Raw genomic sequence first — 16,705 nt, forward strand, 5'->3', positions numbered from 1 at the left:
GGCCATGATATTGGGTGATGGACTAGGGAAGTAAGTGATCAATGTGCTTTATTCTCCTATTTTACTCAAAAAGCATATTGACATCTTACCTTCTTAGAAATATACCCTCTTACCTGCCTTGGGAAATAAGAAATGTGTAGGCAGTGCCAGACATCTGGGTGCTTGCTGGTGATTAAACTTTCTTCATTGATTCTCAGTGTTGGAAGGCCCCTAACATCTCCTATTCTTCTCCAATATTTAGATCTTTTCTCCAACGTCTCTGTCAAGTTATCATCCATCCCAAGCTTGGAAACTCTCAGTGATAGGCTGCTGTATCATTGATAACTGCTCTGACAACTCTGTTAGAAATGTCTTCCTTCCTTTTCCCAATGTCCCACTTCTGGGGGCTTTACAGAGTTACTTTCATCCTGGTTCCTCCCAATTTCTAAAGATAGTTCTCATGTCTTTTCTAGTTTTCTCTTCCATCGTTATTCATTCCCATTCCCTTCAGGGTTCCACATATGACAGGCCTTACAGTCAACTCAACCAGTATTTTCTGATTGCTCTGTTCTTGGCAACATACTGAAGAGCAGATGTTTGTTTCTACTTAAATGTGAGCATGTTTGGTTTTATCCAAGCCTAAAATGTGCATAGGTTTTGTTTTTGTTTTTAATTTGTAAAAATTTTCCTGAGATGAATAAGTGGCTGAGAAGGTGATCAACAGTGGGTGATTTTCTTCACCAAGCATTCTTTAGTGTGAGAAAATAAACAATAAAATTTCAATTAAATCTGTAATCTCAAAGGCAAGGATCAGCAGATATGAGTTTGCGGGCTACAGGGGAATCTTCCTTGCTAAAGCTGGATTTTCACAAGGAAATGCAAAGTTGGGCCCAGGAGAAGCTTTAGAAGCCTGCCTAAAGTTTAGTCAAGCAAAGAATCTTTGTCAGGTGACACATACATTAAAACATCCATTTGCAGGGCTTTTGATAACATTTTTTTTTCATTATTTATTTATTTATTTGTTTTTTTAATTGCATTTTAGGTTTTGGGATACATGTGCAGAACATGCAAGATAGTTGCATAGGTACACACATGGCAGTGTGTTTTGCTGCCTTCCTCCCCTTCACCCACATTTGGCATTTCTCCCCATTTTTATGGATTTTCAGATTCAGCACATAGAAGACTGGTGATTAAAACAATAGAAACCAGAGGTAATTGTTTCTAATTAAAAGTTGTAAATATGACCCTGTGATAACTACATGTGTGAATAATTGACTTTGGGGAATGCATACATTAAGGAAGAGTTTTGGTCAATTTTTAAATAATGACTATCATTGTTGAGTTATGGATTGGAGAAGAATCCACGAGGAGACAATATGGCATGATGTGAAGCACTCAGGATGAATTGTCAGGGGACCTAACTCAGTCTCCACTTGGTTACCAGCTAGATGTATGGATTTAGAATAGGCATTTTACCTGTGTGACCTCTGCATGGTCATGAGTCAGTGCAGTTAAGCTGAATGATCTCTAAGACTCCTTCTAGAGCAATAATATTTTACTCCATTCTTAATTTACTGCTCCATTTTAAATTGTTACTTATGCTGAGTTTCTATATCATCTCATTTCTTTTTATGTTTTCTGAACTTATTTATCTTTAAAACATCAACAGTTCAATAAAATTCATTTTAAAAAGCTTAGCATTTTCATACCTCGATTCCAAATAGAATATATGTCTGATAGGAAGAAATGTAACTAGATGGTTAATGTGTCCCTATAATCTCCATTCTCATACGTAAAAATTATGGTGCAGGCGGCAAATGTTACCACTTTCAGGAAGTTGACTTGGATGTAATCGATTGTAGTCTCTTCTAATGTATGTGCAATTATTTTATTTTTAGCCTGCTTTGCTAACAAGCTGAACTGAGGTAAAATGGAGTCACAAAGACCCATTCATTACCCTTTGGGACCTCAAAGTAAGTGGTTGAGAAGAACAGAAGGAATGTGACTTTAGGGCTGTGGATGAGCACATCTCCCAATCTGACAGAGATTAAGGGTAGTTATAAACATATTTCCCCAAACTGAGTTTCATAGGGCACTAGTCAGTCCTATGAGATGCTCTCTGAAAGTGTTTCACGGTCAAGTGTTTTTCTGTTCAAGAAACCCGAACTATTATATCTATCTTGAAGTACTACAATGCATATTGGCATACCAAAGACTCCTAGAACCCTTCTTGAAAGGAAGGGATACTTAGCCACAGTTTATAAAACTTATTTATGGAAACTGTTTTTAAATTTTAGAACACATATTAACATTACATAAAATTCAGATTCTGTGAAAGGTTTTGTGAGAAATGCTGCAGAAGTTTATCAATCTCTTTTTCCCAAGAAGAAAAAGTAGACGTAATCGTTAGGTATTATTTCTTGGTCCTGAGGATACATGTTGAATTCTTTCTCTGAATTTAAATGGAATGAGGGCTGTTTAAAAAATACTGATGCTTTGGATTCATCCCAAACCAATTAAATCAGGATCTCTGGGGTGGGACCCATACATTACTATTTTTGAAGCAAGCTTCTTGAGTGATTTCTTATATGCATCTAGGGTTGAGAACCACCAACCATCTAGGGTTGAAGAAACCACAGAACATTTGGAAGTGTTGTCAAGGCCTTCCTTAAGAAGAAGATGTCAATGATTGTTCACCACCAGATAACTAGATACTTTAATTGTGTACCTGAATTAAATTCCATTTTAAAAGTACTTGGGGCCATGATAATCTATGTAGATAATCTATGTAGAAGATAAGCACCATCAATTGGTCTCATCTGTCATCTGTTTTCTGAATCATTTAGGCTACAAAAAAATAGATGTCATTGAGTTCTGGAGGCTAAGCCCTGCCAGCTACATGCCCCTTGTTAAGGGTCTCTCCATGGCCTACATTTAGAAGTTGTGCTGCTTTAGAGATGCCTTATACTTAGAGCTGTGAGAGGAAGTAAAGTTGGGTGGAGAAGACCTACAATTCTTTGCTGTTGTTGTTGCGTCTGTTTCCCAGACTCCTTCACTACTGGTTGTTCTCATGAGTTGAAGGTACTTGTCTGGTGGCCACCTAACATGGTAGTGAGATTCTACACTGCACTTGGACCGAAGCCTGTAGTAACTGAATAATCTCAGGGGGATGGAAAGCGAGATCTGTCCTCCCTTTACATCTTAATGTTTGCATGCTTCCCAGAGGCCAAAAAGCAGAACTGAATAACATTGATATGCAGTTCTAGAAATCAAAAGATTAATTACAGCAAACACCCACTGGAATGATGCAACATAACAAAATAATTGGAATAATAACCCAAACTCCATTTCAACCTTCATACACCCTCTACCCACCCCCACCAAAAAAAAAAGTGGTGAGAAAGGATTGCTTGCCAAACTTTATCAGGTAAAAAGTTAAAACTTCACAAAATGAAATTAACTTTTAGTCAGATTACTTAAATGATGATGGCAGGCTATTTTCTCTTGATTTTCAGTCTTCTAGTTTGTAGCATGATAGTGTCTATTACCTCCAGCTTTTTGTACCCCAAAAGAAAGCTAGAAAAAATTATCTATCATTGGCAGGCAACTGAGTGACCTAATCTTCACTGACAAATACTAAAGAGACTCATTTTCTTTACAACACATATTAAATCAGTGTTTGCTTAGCAGGTAGAAAGGTGCTGGATACTAGGCCCAAATCTTGCCAAGATAGAAAGAATTCAGGAGGGGATTCCATAGAAAGTTGCTTTAGGCTATGTTTTAGAAAATTGCTTTAGCGTTCTAATTTAAATTAGTTTAGGCAAATCAATTAAAGATAGCATTTTTGAAGGACAATTAGAGTAATATGGAAGCAGCTTGGTAGCATTTCTCTAGCATACAACTAAGCTAGTGAAATACTTACTTAGATTAGGGAAAGTAAAATAACTCTTATTCCTCTGACATTCAGAATCTTATACTAGCTTATATTCTAAATAAGAACAGAAGCTTTAGAGATTTTAAAGATAATTGTAGGTAAGGCATTGATCACGAGCAAGAAATGCACTTAACCAGGATTATAAGGTGGACTTATAGTTTGTTTGTGAAATTCCTATTATATAGAGTTATCTGATAGGTCCTTGTCATTAATGTCAAGAAATTTCTAAGTATAAACACTGTCCAAGTTAAAAATAAGTTGTTACTACCATCTTATTAGGAAAACCACACAGGGAAAAAGAAGAAAGCATTAAAATGTATTCTCTTTCTAAAAGCAGTCTTTTTTCTTCCATCCTATATTCTACCTCTTCTCTTTAATTTCTAAGCCTCAAGTTCTATATTTTTGACACCCACTGTTAGAGAAACGGTTTGAATTGTTGCTATACATTTCCATGTAAAAAGTTAGAGGCTGTGTCAGTAAAACATTCAGGTCAAGACCGCTGGTCAAGAAGAAGATACTATTTTATAAAAAGGCCAAATCAATACAAGTCCACAGGTGCACACACACCATTTCTCAGTCTTTCACAAATTTATGCATACACACACACAAAGCACTACATACACGTGTGCAAAATATCCCAAGAAATGGCCGCTCTACCCAGTGGTGTTCTTCCAATCATTGAAATGTACACACATAACCTGACACTTAAAAGGAAAACTGAAAGGTAAAGCTTCACCTCTGAATCTGGTCAATAGTTACCTCTTCCTGAACTGAGCGAATTTGAGGAGATGGTTTATGTTGCAAGAAAGGTGCTTTAGAGAATGTTAATTGGGAGGTCTAGCAAAATAGGAGCTTTTAAAACCATGGACAAAATTAGGAAGATGACTGTTAACTATAAGTTACATTTTCCCTAACATCAGGTGCCATAAACTACACCAGTCTGAATTTTCTCAGCAGGTGGTTGCATTGTTCAGTCTTTCTGCTCCTCAGTGTGAAATTAGTAGTAGGAAATGAAATCAATGAACTGTGTGTGTGTGTGTGTGTGTGTGTGTGTGTGTGTGTGTGTGAGAGAGAGAGAGAGAGAGAGAGAGAGAGGGAATGAATAAGAATATAATCCAAGATAGATGTAGCCACTAAGTCCACCTCGCTGTGCCCCAAATCTCAAATTTTGACCCTTGCCTTTTAAGTTTAGAACTGACTTTGTAAAACTTTTTCCTATGAATAACTCTGGAGTCAGATCTCCTTCTTAGCATATTGCAACACTAATTTGCTTTTTACCAAAGTGGACATTTCCTTAATCTTCCCTAAATTTCCTGACTTTGATTTTTGGCCCACCAATTAAGCTGACTATTACATTAAGGTTTTTCAGAACTTTGGTTCTGTTATGTAATGCAGAAATTTTTCTCTCTATTTTAATACCAGCCATTAAGTAAAAAATCTATGATGTCTTCAATCACATTGTTAATTAACGTGTCCAGCAGAATGGGATTAAAGACAACCTTGCAGCACTCCATAAGAGACATCTTTCAAGGTTGACAATTGCACTTACCCCACATATCGGGTGTCACTGTACAACTAGCTGTGAATTTGCCTTACTTTGCTGTCATCTAGCTTACCTTCCTCCTCCCCTCCAACTTTTCATACAATATGTGGGGAGACTTTGTCAGATGCATTGCTGAAATTCTACACTCAATTACATTCCTACTGCTCTAATAACTCATTTATAAAATGAAATGCAGTTACTTTATTGCATATCTTACTGAATCCATGAAGCATTTCAGTGATACTTCTATCTTTTAAATACTAACATTTCAGCTTTTTAATAACGCTTTGTGAACAAATTATGATAAATCTATCCAATGGAATACTTACCGGCAATAAAAAGAATCAATACATTGATAAATATAACATAAATGAATCTGAAAATATTATACTAAATAAAAAAGTCAATCATGAAAGTCTATAGACTTCATGATTCTGTTTATATGACACTCTGGGGAAATGTGAAAATCATAGGAACAAAAACTAGAGCAGTGATTGCCAGGAGCGGGGGCTTGGGAGAGTGAACTGACTGGCAAAGACAAAGGAAGCTTTTTGGGTAATGGTGATAGTTACACCACTGTATGGGCTTGGTAAATTTTAACCAACTGTACACCTAGAAAGAGTAAATATCACCCTATGCAAATTCAATCTTGATAAATTCAAATTTTGAAAATATCCCATTACAAAAATGTGTTAGACTAATTAGATATAATTTAATAACCCAGAGTTTCTGAAATCTTTTTTCCCCTGCTTTAACTATGAAGGCATGTCTCTCTGTTTAATTTTACTACTTTATGTTCCATCTTCCAGGATTTCTCAAAGATTAAAGATTACCTAACAACTTTATTGTCTCTGAAACGTATGCTTGTGTTTTCTTTATCCATAAATAGATGATTTCTAGACTTAACAGAAAGGTCTCAACTTCATTTATTATACTATTGCCAGTTTTAAAGATTGAACTCTAAAAACAAAGCAAAGTATTTTAGTTACTATTTAATCTTTTACATGCTAACAGAATACTCTTCCCTGCAAGCGTTGGGCCTATCTGCATTATTCTTTTTTCTCATTCTTGGAACAAAACTTTGAAACCAAAGCCTATTAATCTGGGCATCAGAGATTTCCAGATGAAACCAAGCAACATTTAGCCATTCGTTAATTCAATTATTACATACACTGCTGTGCAATATATCCATGTAATGAAACTACACTTATATCCCTTAAATCTATAAAAATAAAAATAAAGGAATTAGTATTGTGATTAAAATAAACATAAATAAAATTGTTAAGGAAAAAAAATGTTACTCCATAAACTGGAGTCCCTAAACCCCTTCTTCCCCAGGCTAGATGCCTCCTGGAGGTGACTAATACTCAAATGCTGGCAGATAATGTCAGGTGAAGTATGCATTGATAATAATAATTTCCTATCTCAGGCATGTTTATTTTCTTTCCAGCTTTATTAAGGTATAACTGACAAATACAAATTACATATATTTAAGATGCAGGAAATGATGATTTGATATATATTGTGAAATGATTGCAACAATCAAGTTAATTAACACATCTATCACCTCATATAGTTACTTTTTGGGTGTTTGTGGTGACAATGCTTAAGATATACTCTCTTAATTATATCTTGAATATAAGAAAATTTCAAATATGTAGTGCATTATTCTTAACTATAGCCACCATGCTGTACAGTGGATCCCCAGAACTTATTCATCTTTTTACTGAAAATTTGTACCTTTTGACAAACATCTTCCCATTTCCCTCATTTCTTAGCCTCTACTCTGTTTTTATGGTTTGACTTTTTTAGATTTCACATATAAATGACACTGTATAGTATTTGTCTTTCTATGTCTGGCTTATTTCACTTAGCATGTCTTCCAGATTCATACAGGTTGTCAAAATGGCAAAATTCCCCTCTTTTTTATGGCTTAATAATATTCTATATTTTATATATAGTGTCTTCTACAAGACACTTAGGTTGTTTCCACATCTTGACTATTAGGAATAATGCTGCAGTAAACATGGAGTTTAGACACCTCTTTGGGATACTTATTTCATTTCCTTTGGATATATACCTAGAAATGAGATTGCAGGTTCATATTGTCATTCTAGTGTTAAGGTTTTGAGGAACTTTCATAGTATGTTGCATAGTGGCTGTGCCAGTTTGCTTTTCCACCAACAGAGTACAGGGTTCCCTTTTATCTAAGCCCTCACCACCACTTATCTCTTAGCTTTTTGAAAATAGCCATCCTAACATAATGTGAAGTGACATCTCATTGTGGTTTTGTGTATCACTGATGATTAATGATGTTGAACATCTTTTCATATACTTACTCCATTTGTATGTCATCTTTGGAAAAATGTATGTTTGTGTCCTTAGCCCACTTTTAATTTCAGGTTATTATTATTATTTTTTTAGCTATTGAGTTTCATGAGCTCCTTATACATTTTAGGTATTATTTCTTATATCAATTATATGACTTGCTAATGTTTTCTCCCATTAGGTTTCCTTCTTATTTTGTGATTGTTGCCTTTACTATGCAGAAGTGTTTTTCATTTGACCTAATCCAATTTGCCTATTTTTGTTTTGTTGCCTGTGCTTTTGGCATCATATCCAAAAAATAATGCCAAGACCAATGTCAAAAACATGTTTTTCTAGTTTTTCTTCTAGGATCTTTATAGTTTAGGTCTTTTATTACATTTCAGTTTTTAAACCATTTCAAGTTCATTTCTGTGTATGGTGTAAGATAGGATCCAATTTTACTTTTTTGCATGTGGATATTCAATTATTTTACAACAATTTATTTAAGAGACCATTCTTTCCCCATTGTGTACTCTTTAAGCTCTTGTCAAATATTAGCCTACTACGTATATAAGGGTTTATTTCTAGACTGGTTCTGTTCCACTGGTCTATGTGTCTGTTTTCATTCTAGTACTATATTATTTAATTACTATACACTTGTAATATAATTTGAAATCACAAGCATGATACTTTCATCTTTGTTGTTGTTTCTCAAGATTGTTTTGGCTATTTAGGGTCTTTCTTTGTTCCCAATAAATTTTAGTGTTTTTCTATTTATGTGATAATGCTGTTTAAATTTTGGTAGAGGTTGCACTGAATCCATAGATTGCTTTTACTATGAACATTTAAGAAATATTAATGCTTCCAATCCATGAACACAGGTTATCTTTCCATTCATTTGTGTCTTCTTTAATTTTGTTCATTAGTGTCATAATTTTCAGTATATAGATCTTTCAACTTTGTGGTTGAATTTATTCCTAAGTATTTTATTTTTTTGATACTATTTATTCTTCTTGATACTATGAAATTGCTTTCTTAATTTCTTTTTTCACATAGTTCATTGGTACTGCTTAGAGATGCAACTGATTTTTGTATCATGCAACTTTATTGAATTCATTTATTGTAACAGTTTTTCGTGGAGTCTTTAGGGTTTTCTAAAATCATATCATCTGCAAACAGAAACAATTGAACATTTTCCTTTCTGATTTGGGTGCTTTTTTTTTCTTACTCTTAACTAATAGTTCTGGCTAGGATTGCCAGTACTATGTTAAATATTAATAAAACTGGTAAGAATGGGCATTTTCTTGTTCCTGATCTTAGGGGAAAAGTTTTCAGCTTTTCACCATTGAGTATGTTAGCTGTAGGCTTGTCATATATGGTCTTTATTATGTTGAGATACATACCTTCTACACATAAACTGTTGAAAGCTTTTGTCATGAAAGGGTTTTGGATTTTGTCAAATGCTGCTTTTTTTCCAGCTCTGTATATTTTCCTTGTAGCTGCTTTAGACTTTTTGTTTCTTTTGATTTTGTTTTAACACTTTTTTCCAAGAATAGAGTATATCTTTTGATTACCAATTTATAGTAGGATACCCAAACTATGAACTTTTGGAGATAGGAAAATCTTATTTACCACTTGTAGTAAAAATCTGATATACTTTGTTTATCATTTAGGCCCTGATGCTACCAATGTTATTTCCATTCCTCTTCCTCACTTTGTGACTGGAAGTTTAGCCTCACCTGTCTTCTTCCCATTGTCTGCTATGGGCTATAGTTTTACATTTATTTGGAGATTGTTACTTCTTTCTCCCCAGAATTTTATTTAAGTCCTCTCATCACTTTGGCAAGTTTCTATCCTTTGGAAGGAACACATCTGTTTTTCAATGTCTTAAGCCAGACACAAGGAAACTAAGCCTTTTCATCAGTACTATCAAAGAAATTCTGAATTTCTTTGAGTGGAATTTCAATTGGCTAAAAGAGGGAGGACATACAAATACACACAAATAGGAATAACTGTCATGTTTGGGTATTAAAAAGAGATAAGCTTGACATACACTTTACAAAAATAATGTAATAGAGCACAAAAATAAGGTAATAGAGCACATGATTACATTGAGTGAAGGAAGGAGGCTTGGGAAACATTAACAGATCTGATATGACCTGAGAGTCCTCTACAGTCACTGTTCAGCAAAAATTTTGCAAATGTTGCATAGACATGACTTATTAACACAATGCAGTTGTCTCTATTGCCTCATTGAAGATAAAGTTTTAGAATTTAGAATTTAAAGTAACTTCTATATTTTGACTATTCAGATTAACTTCTCTGGGACTCAGTTTTTTATCTGTAAAATGGAAATTATATTACCTAATTCTTAGTGTTGTAACTAGAATTACACAAAGTGATACAGATAAAGAACTTAGAATAGGACCTGAGGTATTTTTGGAACTCAAAGATTAGATATTAACTTTAATAATACCCCAGTGAAACTAAATAATTTTTTATATTTTGCATAGATGAAGAGGTGAGTCACAGCAAAGAGGACATGCCAATATAGAAGAATATTTTTAAAATGGAGTTCTAAACAGGAATAAAACATGAGAAATGAGGCAGTTTGTGCCTAGGGCCAAACATCTGGACATTAATGGTTGGCTATACCCAGTTCTTTTTGTGGGAATCTCCATGATTAATTCTTCCACCACTCCAACAATGCCGTTTGTTGGCCAAGATCCCAGATAGACTTCAAATTATTTGACTTCTCCTCTAGTTGTCTCATTCTAGAAACAGAGCTTAAATTAATTTTTCTGCTTGGCAATGCAAGAGCTTGCAACAGAGATGGGGATATCATTCCTGAGCAGTGATGATGTCTTACAGTACAGACTTCGCTTCACATAAATGCCCAAGCATTGACCACTCTTGTTTTCTACATAATAAGAGATCGAAATGTTCTTTTTTCTTTTTAATGTATGTTACCTATGACGGAGACACAGGGAAAACTTTTTAGTATATTCAGAAGAAAGATGGTAACAACCTGTGAAATAATGAGGGACATGCAGAAAATTTATCCTTTCCTAGAACATATACCCAGCCAACAATCTCTATCATTTATCAAAGACTTGGTGTAGATCTGGCATCCTCCTGAGCCCTTTGCGTAGACTACTGTAAACAACAACTCCACGTGGTAGATCCTACTATTACCTACACTGAAGCATATTAACAGACTGCCTTAAACCCCAAATCCTTCATTCGCATTGTTATAAAATATTGTTATTTTTGCTGTTAAAGATTATGTAACTTAAGAAAGAAAACTATAGATAGTTAAAGTATTATGAAGGGTGGTACTATCTGATTTTAAAACTACTATTGTCATCATAACAATCACAAACTGGAACTTAAGCAATTACTGGCTTCATTTATTAAATGGACTATGCACACACATGCATAATGTTGTATAACATGGGCATACTATATGACAAGGATGTTTTTCTATGTTATTATAAGACATAGGAAGCAAACTGGCAGAGTGTCGCTTCAGGTCAGTTAACATAAATGAACAATCTGGGTAGGTTCTGTTCACAAGAAGAAGAAATTTACACTTATGTGTTTGTTCAACCAGAGATGACATTTGTTGTGGGTGGAAGAACTACCTATGCTGAAATTACCTTAACATTCCTTACATTTGCTCACTAGTTTTTGTTGTTGATTAGTTAGTTTCTAGGACCTAAATGTTGAGTGGCTTGCAAAAGACAGGTTTTTATTTCTCTCTCATTCAGGAGTCTGGAGATAAATAGGTTCCTTCTATCTCGTTTTGTCCCTGCCACTTAAGCAATTATCTACATAGGACATAGCTACCCTTTTAAGCAAGTGGGAATTCCATGTATCACTTCTCCTTATGTTCTATTGCAGGTAGGTTACTCCCATGTCCAAATCTTACTGCAAAAGAAGCTTGGAAATGTAGTCTCCAGCTGGATGGCCATATGCCCAGATGAAAGTACATTACTATGGAAAGGGAGAATGAAGACAGAGGGACAGCTAGCCATGAGGCTAATTATGATTTTACACTCAGCCAATTATGATTTTTTCATGTGTGGTCTATGCCATATATGACATTCTTGAAAGGAAGATGTCCCCACACAGAGAATCTAAAGTTGTGCTTTCTAGCTACTTCTTAATGAGGTGGAGAATCAAGTCATGTGTTAAATATTTAGATTTGGTAATAATTAGTGCATCTCAACTCTATTAATGACAAGCCTTCTTCCAAACTGGTCCTAAATTTCTTATAGAGTCAAGAGCCATATCTTCAACTGTGTAGTATCTTCCACAATGCTTAGCATCATTTAGGAACACAATAAATACCTGTTTGATTGAATGTTCTAAATTAAATAGAGGAATTTGCTGTTTCACATGATACTACAAATCACTCATCTCTTTGTTCCTACCACTTCTCATTTCCAGTTTGATCACTCATGGCTTTGGGACACCAGCAATATGTGCAGCTCTAAGCACTTTCCAAACAGTCCTCAGTGAAATGCTGAACTACTTGGAAAAACACACTACTCACAAAAACGGCGGAGCGGCGGATTCTGGCCAAGGACATGCCAACTCGGAGAAAGCCCCCCTGCGGAAAACTTCAGAGGCTGCTGTGAAAGAGGGCAAAACAGAAAAGACAGACTAGCTACATCAAACAGAATCTATTTCCAGAGAGTCTTGCTGCTGATATTTTTTCTAATATATATATCATTGAGGGTGACTAATCTTCAGTGGACCAAATCTCTACCCTTCCCCAACCCTCCATAAAAAACAAAAATGGAAATGAAAAATGAAACAAAAAAGGATAAAACAGAAAAAAGAAAAGAAAAAAAAAGGAAAACAGCAGTATAACTGTGTGATAAAATGGTCACTTTTTACTTTTATGTTATGATAAACTACTTTTGTGCACGTAAGTTATTGTCTGAATTATATACATCACAGTTTTTAAGCACTTCTGGACTTTGGAGAGGCAGCACATGCTTTTTCACATCTAATTGATGCACTTTCTTACCCAACTATGTAGGTAGAGATCAGAAAGCATGACCAAACTGGAATCTACTACCAGTACTTACAGCTCCAGTCTTTCTCAACTTAACTCCCTATAACTGAAGAGTGCCTCCTTCCACTAGATAGATCAATCTGGAAATTAATCTATTAATAAATGTTTGGAGAACTGAAAGGGCAGTTATGAATCTGTGAATTAACAACAGATCTAAAATTTTGGTTACCCCAGCCCACTTAATTACCAGTGCCTTGGTGGTATTTAAAAATTCCAGAAAACTTTCTCCTATCTATGACATTCCAACCCAATCCCAGGTCCATTTTACCCTACCCCAAGAGCTAAGGAGATACTGGGAAAACATATCACCGAAGGGATAAGTGATGAACTCTTCTATCCATTCTCGTCACATCACCAACCTAAGAATTCAAGAAAACAGACCCACCGTATATAGTGGGTTAGGGCAGGATGGAGACAGGAAAGTAGCTTTGCCTCTGTTGGGCTTCTAGTTGAAAGCAGTGGCATTGTTTTGCCTGGAAAAGCATGGGAATAGGAACAGTGATCTTTCTGATAAGTCCTGCTCCTCAGAGATGGGAGAAGAGAACAGGGACCTAGGGAGGCCCCTTAAAGTGCTGGTGGCCAATGATTGTATGGTTAAGATGAGAACCTTTCTTTTTCTGCTTTTGTGCTTCTTCTACCTGCCCCATGGCTGTGTTCTAAACCTTTAGAGGCACAAAAACATTCAGGTCTGTGTTCAATAAAGAAAACAGAAACAATGATCAGAGAAAACTTTTCCTTTTAAGATGCTTTCTTTTTTCATAGCTTGTTCTTATAACTTCATTATCCTTTAGTTAAGACACTGAATACAAGAGGTTCCTGGCTGCAAAGGCAAGGGGCTAACTGAATGAAAGTTTGGTCCATACAAACCTGAATGTGTCAAGAAACCTGACTGGTACCACATTGTACTAACCTTTCTACTGTTAACAATTCTCAAACTTCTAGGCCAATAAAAATGTAGGTCATTGTCTATGTAAAAAGAAAAAAAGAATTTTTTATTAATGTGTGAACGCCCAACACTTAGCTTAAGATGAAAACATTCTCCTCTCATTAACATGTTTAAATACTTTCAAAAAGCCTCTGTCATATTATAGTATTATTTTTAATGGGTGGGTAATAGCTCAAGAGTTTTCATGTAAGAACACAAAAAGTATTTTTACCTAACAATAATTCTTAAAAATTATTTGACCTTGATCTTCAATCTTGTACAGAAAAGTAAAACCATACCAATGAAAATTTAAATTTTCTAACCTAAATTCAATGAACAGAAAACACTACTAAGGAAATCCATAATAAAGAGATTTTATAGTTATACAGTAGAAGAGCTTAAAATAAAGAAATGTGAAATAATGAGTTGTGATTTCATGTGTTTAGCTCCATTTTTAAAATTTTCCTATTATTCATGGCTTTAAGCTTTTTGAAATAAAATAGAATAAAGCCAAAATTCCACCATATTTCCAAATTTCATTACAAAATATATGATTGCATCTTACATGAAATTTCCCATATTGTAAAATATACACATGAAATAAAAATGATAATTATTTCAGTTTAATAAGTAGTAGGGAAGTTATGTACAGATAATGTGGGTGACTACTTCCTCAATGAAATTTCCACATTAACTTTCTTTATTCTACTATTAATAATACATATGTATTTAATATGGCATTTTAATATGCATATCTGCTAGGTACTTAATGTAGTTACATACCATGTCAAATGTTCACTAATAGTCAGACAAAAAGTTAGATCTGGCTTATATTACCAGCTTACTTCTTCACTCTTAGCTGTGACTAGTGGGGGTTCTAAACACCTCAATGCACCTCAATTGGATGTTATTATTTATTAGCCTTGGAAACAAAAATATAACTATAACTACAGTGCATATTATTTACCAGGATTTTGGGTGTTTTAAGAGCCTTAAATGGACAGCGCCCATCATTTAACTTAACCAGCCATTAGGATATAAGAGAATTGATGGACTGGTCATGTTTAGAATCATTATCATATTCTAATAGACATTGTTAACATACCGATTTTTGCCTTGTATATAATAGGTACTCACCACTTTTTAAATAAATGAATAAATGAATGTGTGTGTGTTCTTTGTCCAAAATGGGCCAAAGGACGTTTTAATTTTGATTTTTTTTCAATACTCAGTGCTTTAATCTGGTTTATTTCCTCCATTGTATTTTATGAATAATTATTTTTATTTGAATGAGAAAGTATTTCCAAGATGACACATTAGTTTCAGATAGATATATTTCACATGAAGCAGTAAAGAAAACCAGTTAGGTATCAAGATTTCAACAAAAGTGAAGTTACTGCATTTATTATAGTTTGTAGCAAAAGAAGATAGCTTGAAATAAAATCTTTCCGATTTTCAGTATTATGATAAACAATGAAACTTATTTTTCAGATAAATGATTACTTGCCCAGAAACCATGTTCAAATCTCTCATACTTACCCAAAATTTATAATGACAGCATAAGTTTTATATTTAAAACTAAATGAAATAAGTCAAACTTTTCATACAAAGATATGTTTGTTTTAAGACTGTTTCAGTAATGCATTTAATGTCATTATCATGGAATGTCATTAGAGTTAGCATTTGCCTTGTGTGGTGACTCTAGAAAAATTAATGAAAATTTAGTTACTCTAAATTTTTCCTCTCTGAGAAGATCAGTGGACTGCAAAGATGACTAGTCTATTCTCCTTCTGCCTTCTTTTTAGATGCCTTAAAAATAGAGATAGTCCTTCCTGGCTTTTCAGATTTTTTTTTTCTTTCCCATTTTTTGAGAGTATATTCTCTTCAATGTCTAGACCAAAATATGACCCTTTAGGACCTATGAGCACCTGATCCAAGTGTGACAGTGACAAGAGTTCAGCCCTCTGTCACATGGCACTTTTAAGATAAATGTGTCAATAAATTATTCTTGTTAATAACGAGAGGGTAATACAAAACATTTTCCTATATTTTCTTGCTTATTTGTCTCTTTGGAAGCATTTTCGAACAGTGTAATTTAAATATACATACACATATCTGAATTCTTTACACAATGAGTGTGCCATATCTTTACAAAAGCCAAGTCAATATGTGAGAGGTGTCATGGCTTACTGTCTAAGAGTATGGATTAGGAAGCCAAACCACTTGGTTCAAATCAAGGCTCTCTTACTTGCTACTGTGTGTCTCTGGGCAAGTTGCCACACCTCTCCGTGCCTCCATTTTCCCATCTGTAAAATGAGGACAATAATAGATACCTACTCACTGAATTACTGTCAGAATCAAAGACATGGTGTATCTAAACAGTTTAGAGCAGAACAGGGGCATGTTAGTGCTAAGTGGATATTAGCTACTGTCTGTAATACTTAGAATTTGGACAAATCATTTTTTATTTTAGAGATCAGTTTGTCTTCAGTTTATTGTATCTTTCTATGCTAGGCTTCATTCTAGAGACTAAAGGTACAGAGTGGAATAGAACATTTTTATTGACGTCAAGCTTCTCATAGTCTCCTAAGAAGATAACAGCCATTAGAATGTGTTATGTGTCATGAAGAAAATATATACAGGGTGCCTAGCACAGGCCAGACCAGGATCTAGGAAACAGGAGATGGAGGGAGATGGGAGGGTGAAAAATTGAGGAAGAGAGTTGTGATCAGGGAAAGGGAAAGTTTGAGATCAGGGAAAGAGGACTTTACAGTTCTGGGAGACTTAAAAACATTTGGGGCAATAAACTATTTTAAAAACTCACAGACACACCTTGTATTTCTAGTCATTACTACGTTCTTTCCACACTTTTGAGGCAGTTAACATGTTGCATGTACTGTCTCAGGGAAAGAATGTGACCCAGAAGAATGC

At 34.6% G+C, this 16,705-nt stretch overlaps 1 protein-coding gene across 1 annotated transcript in view; it reads left to right on the forward strand.

The window, feature by feature from the left end:
• Positions 1–14,908, forward strand: part of TFAP2D (transcription factor AP-2 delta) — a 57,859-nt gene extending 42,951 nt beyond the window's left edge. Inside the window, exon 7 of the mRNA XM_035295872.2 lies at positions 12,216–14,908. Within this exon, the coding sequence (XP_035151763.1) occupies positions 12,216–12,435 (220 nt within the window). The 3' untranslated portion in view covers positions 12,436–14,908. The remainder of the gene's footprint in view (positions 1–12,215) is intronic.
• Positions 14,909–16,705: the final 1,797 nt, after the last annotated feature.

The sequence above is a fragment of the Callithrix jacchus genome, chromosome 4 (assembly GCF_049354715.1).
Source record: "Callithrix jacchus isolate 240 chromosome 4, calJac240_pri, whole genome shotgun sequence".
NCBI lineage: Eukaryota > Metazoa > Chordata > Mammalia > Primates > Cebidae > Callithrix > Callithrix jacchus.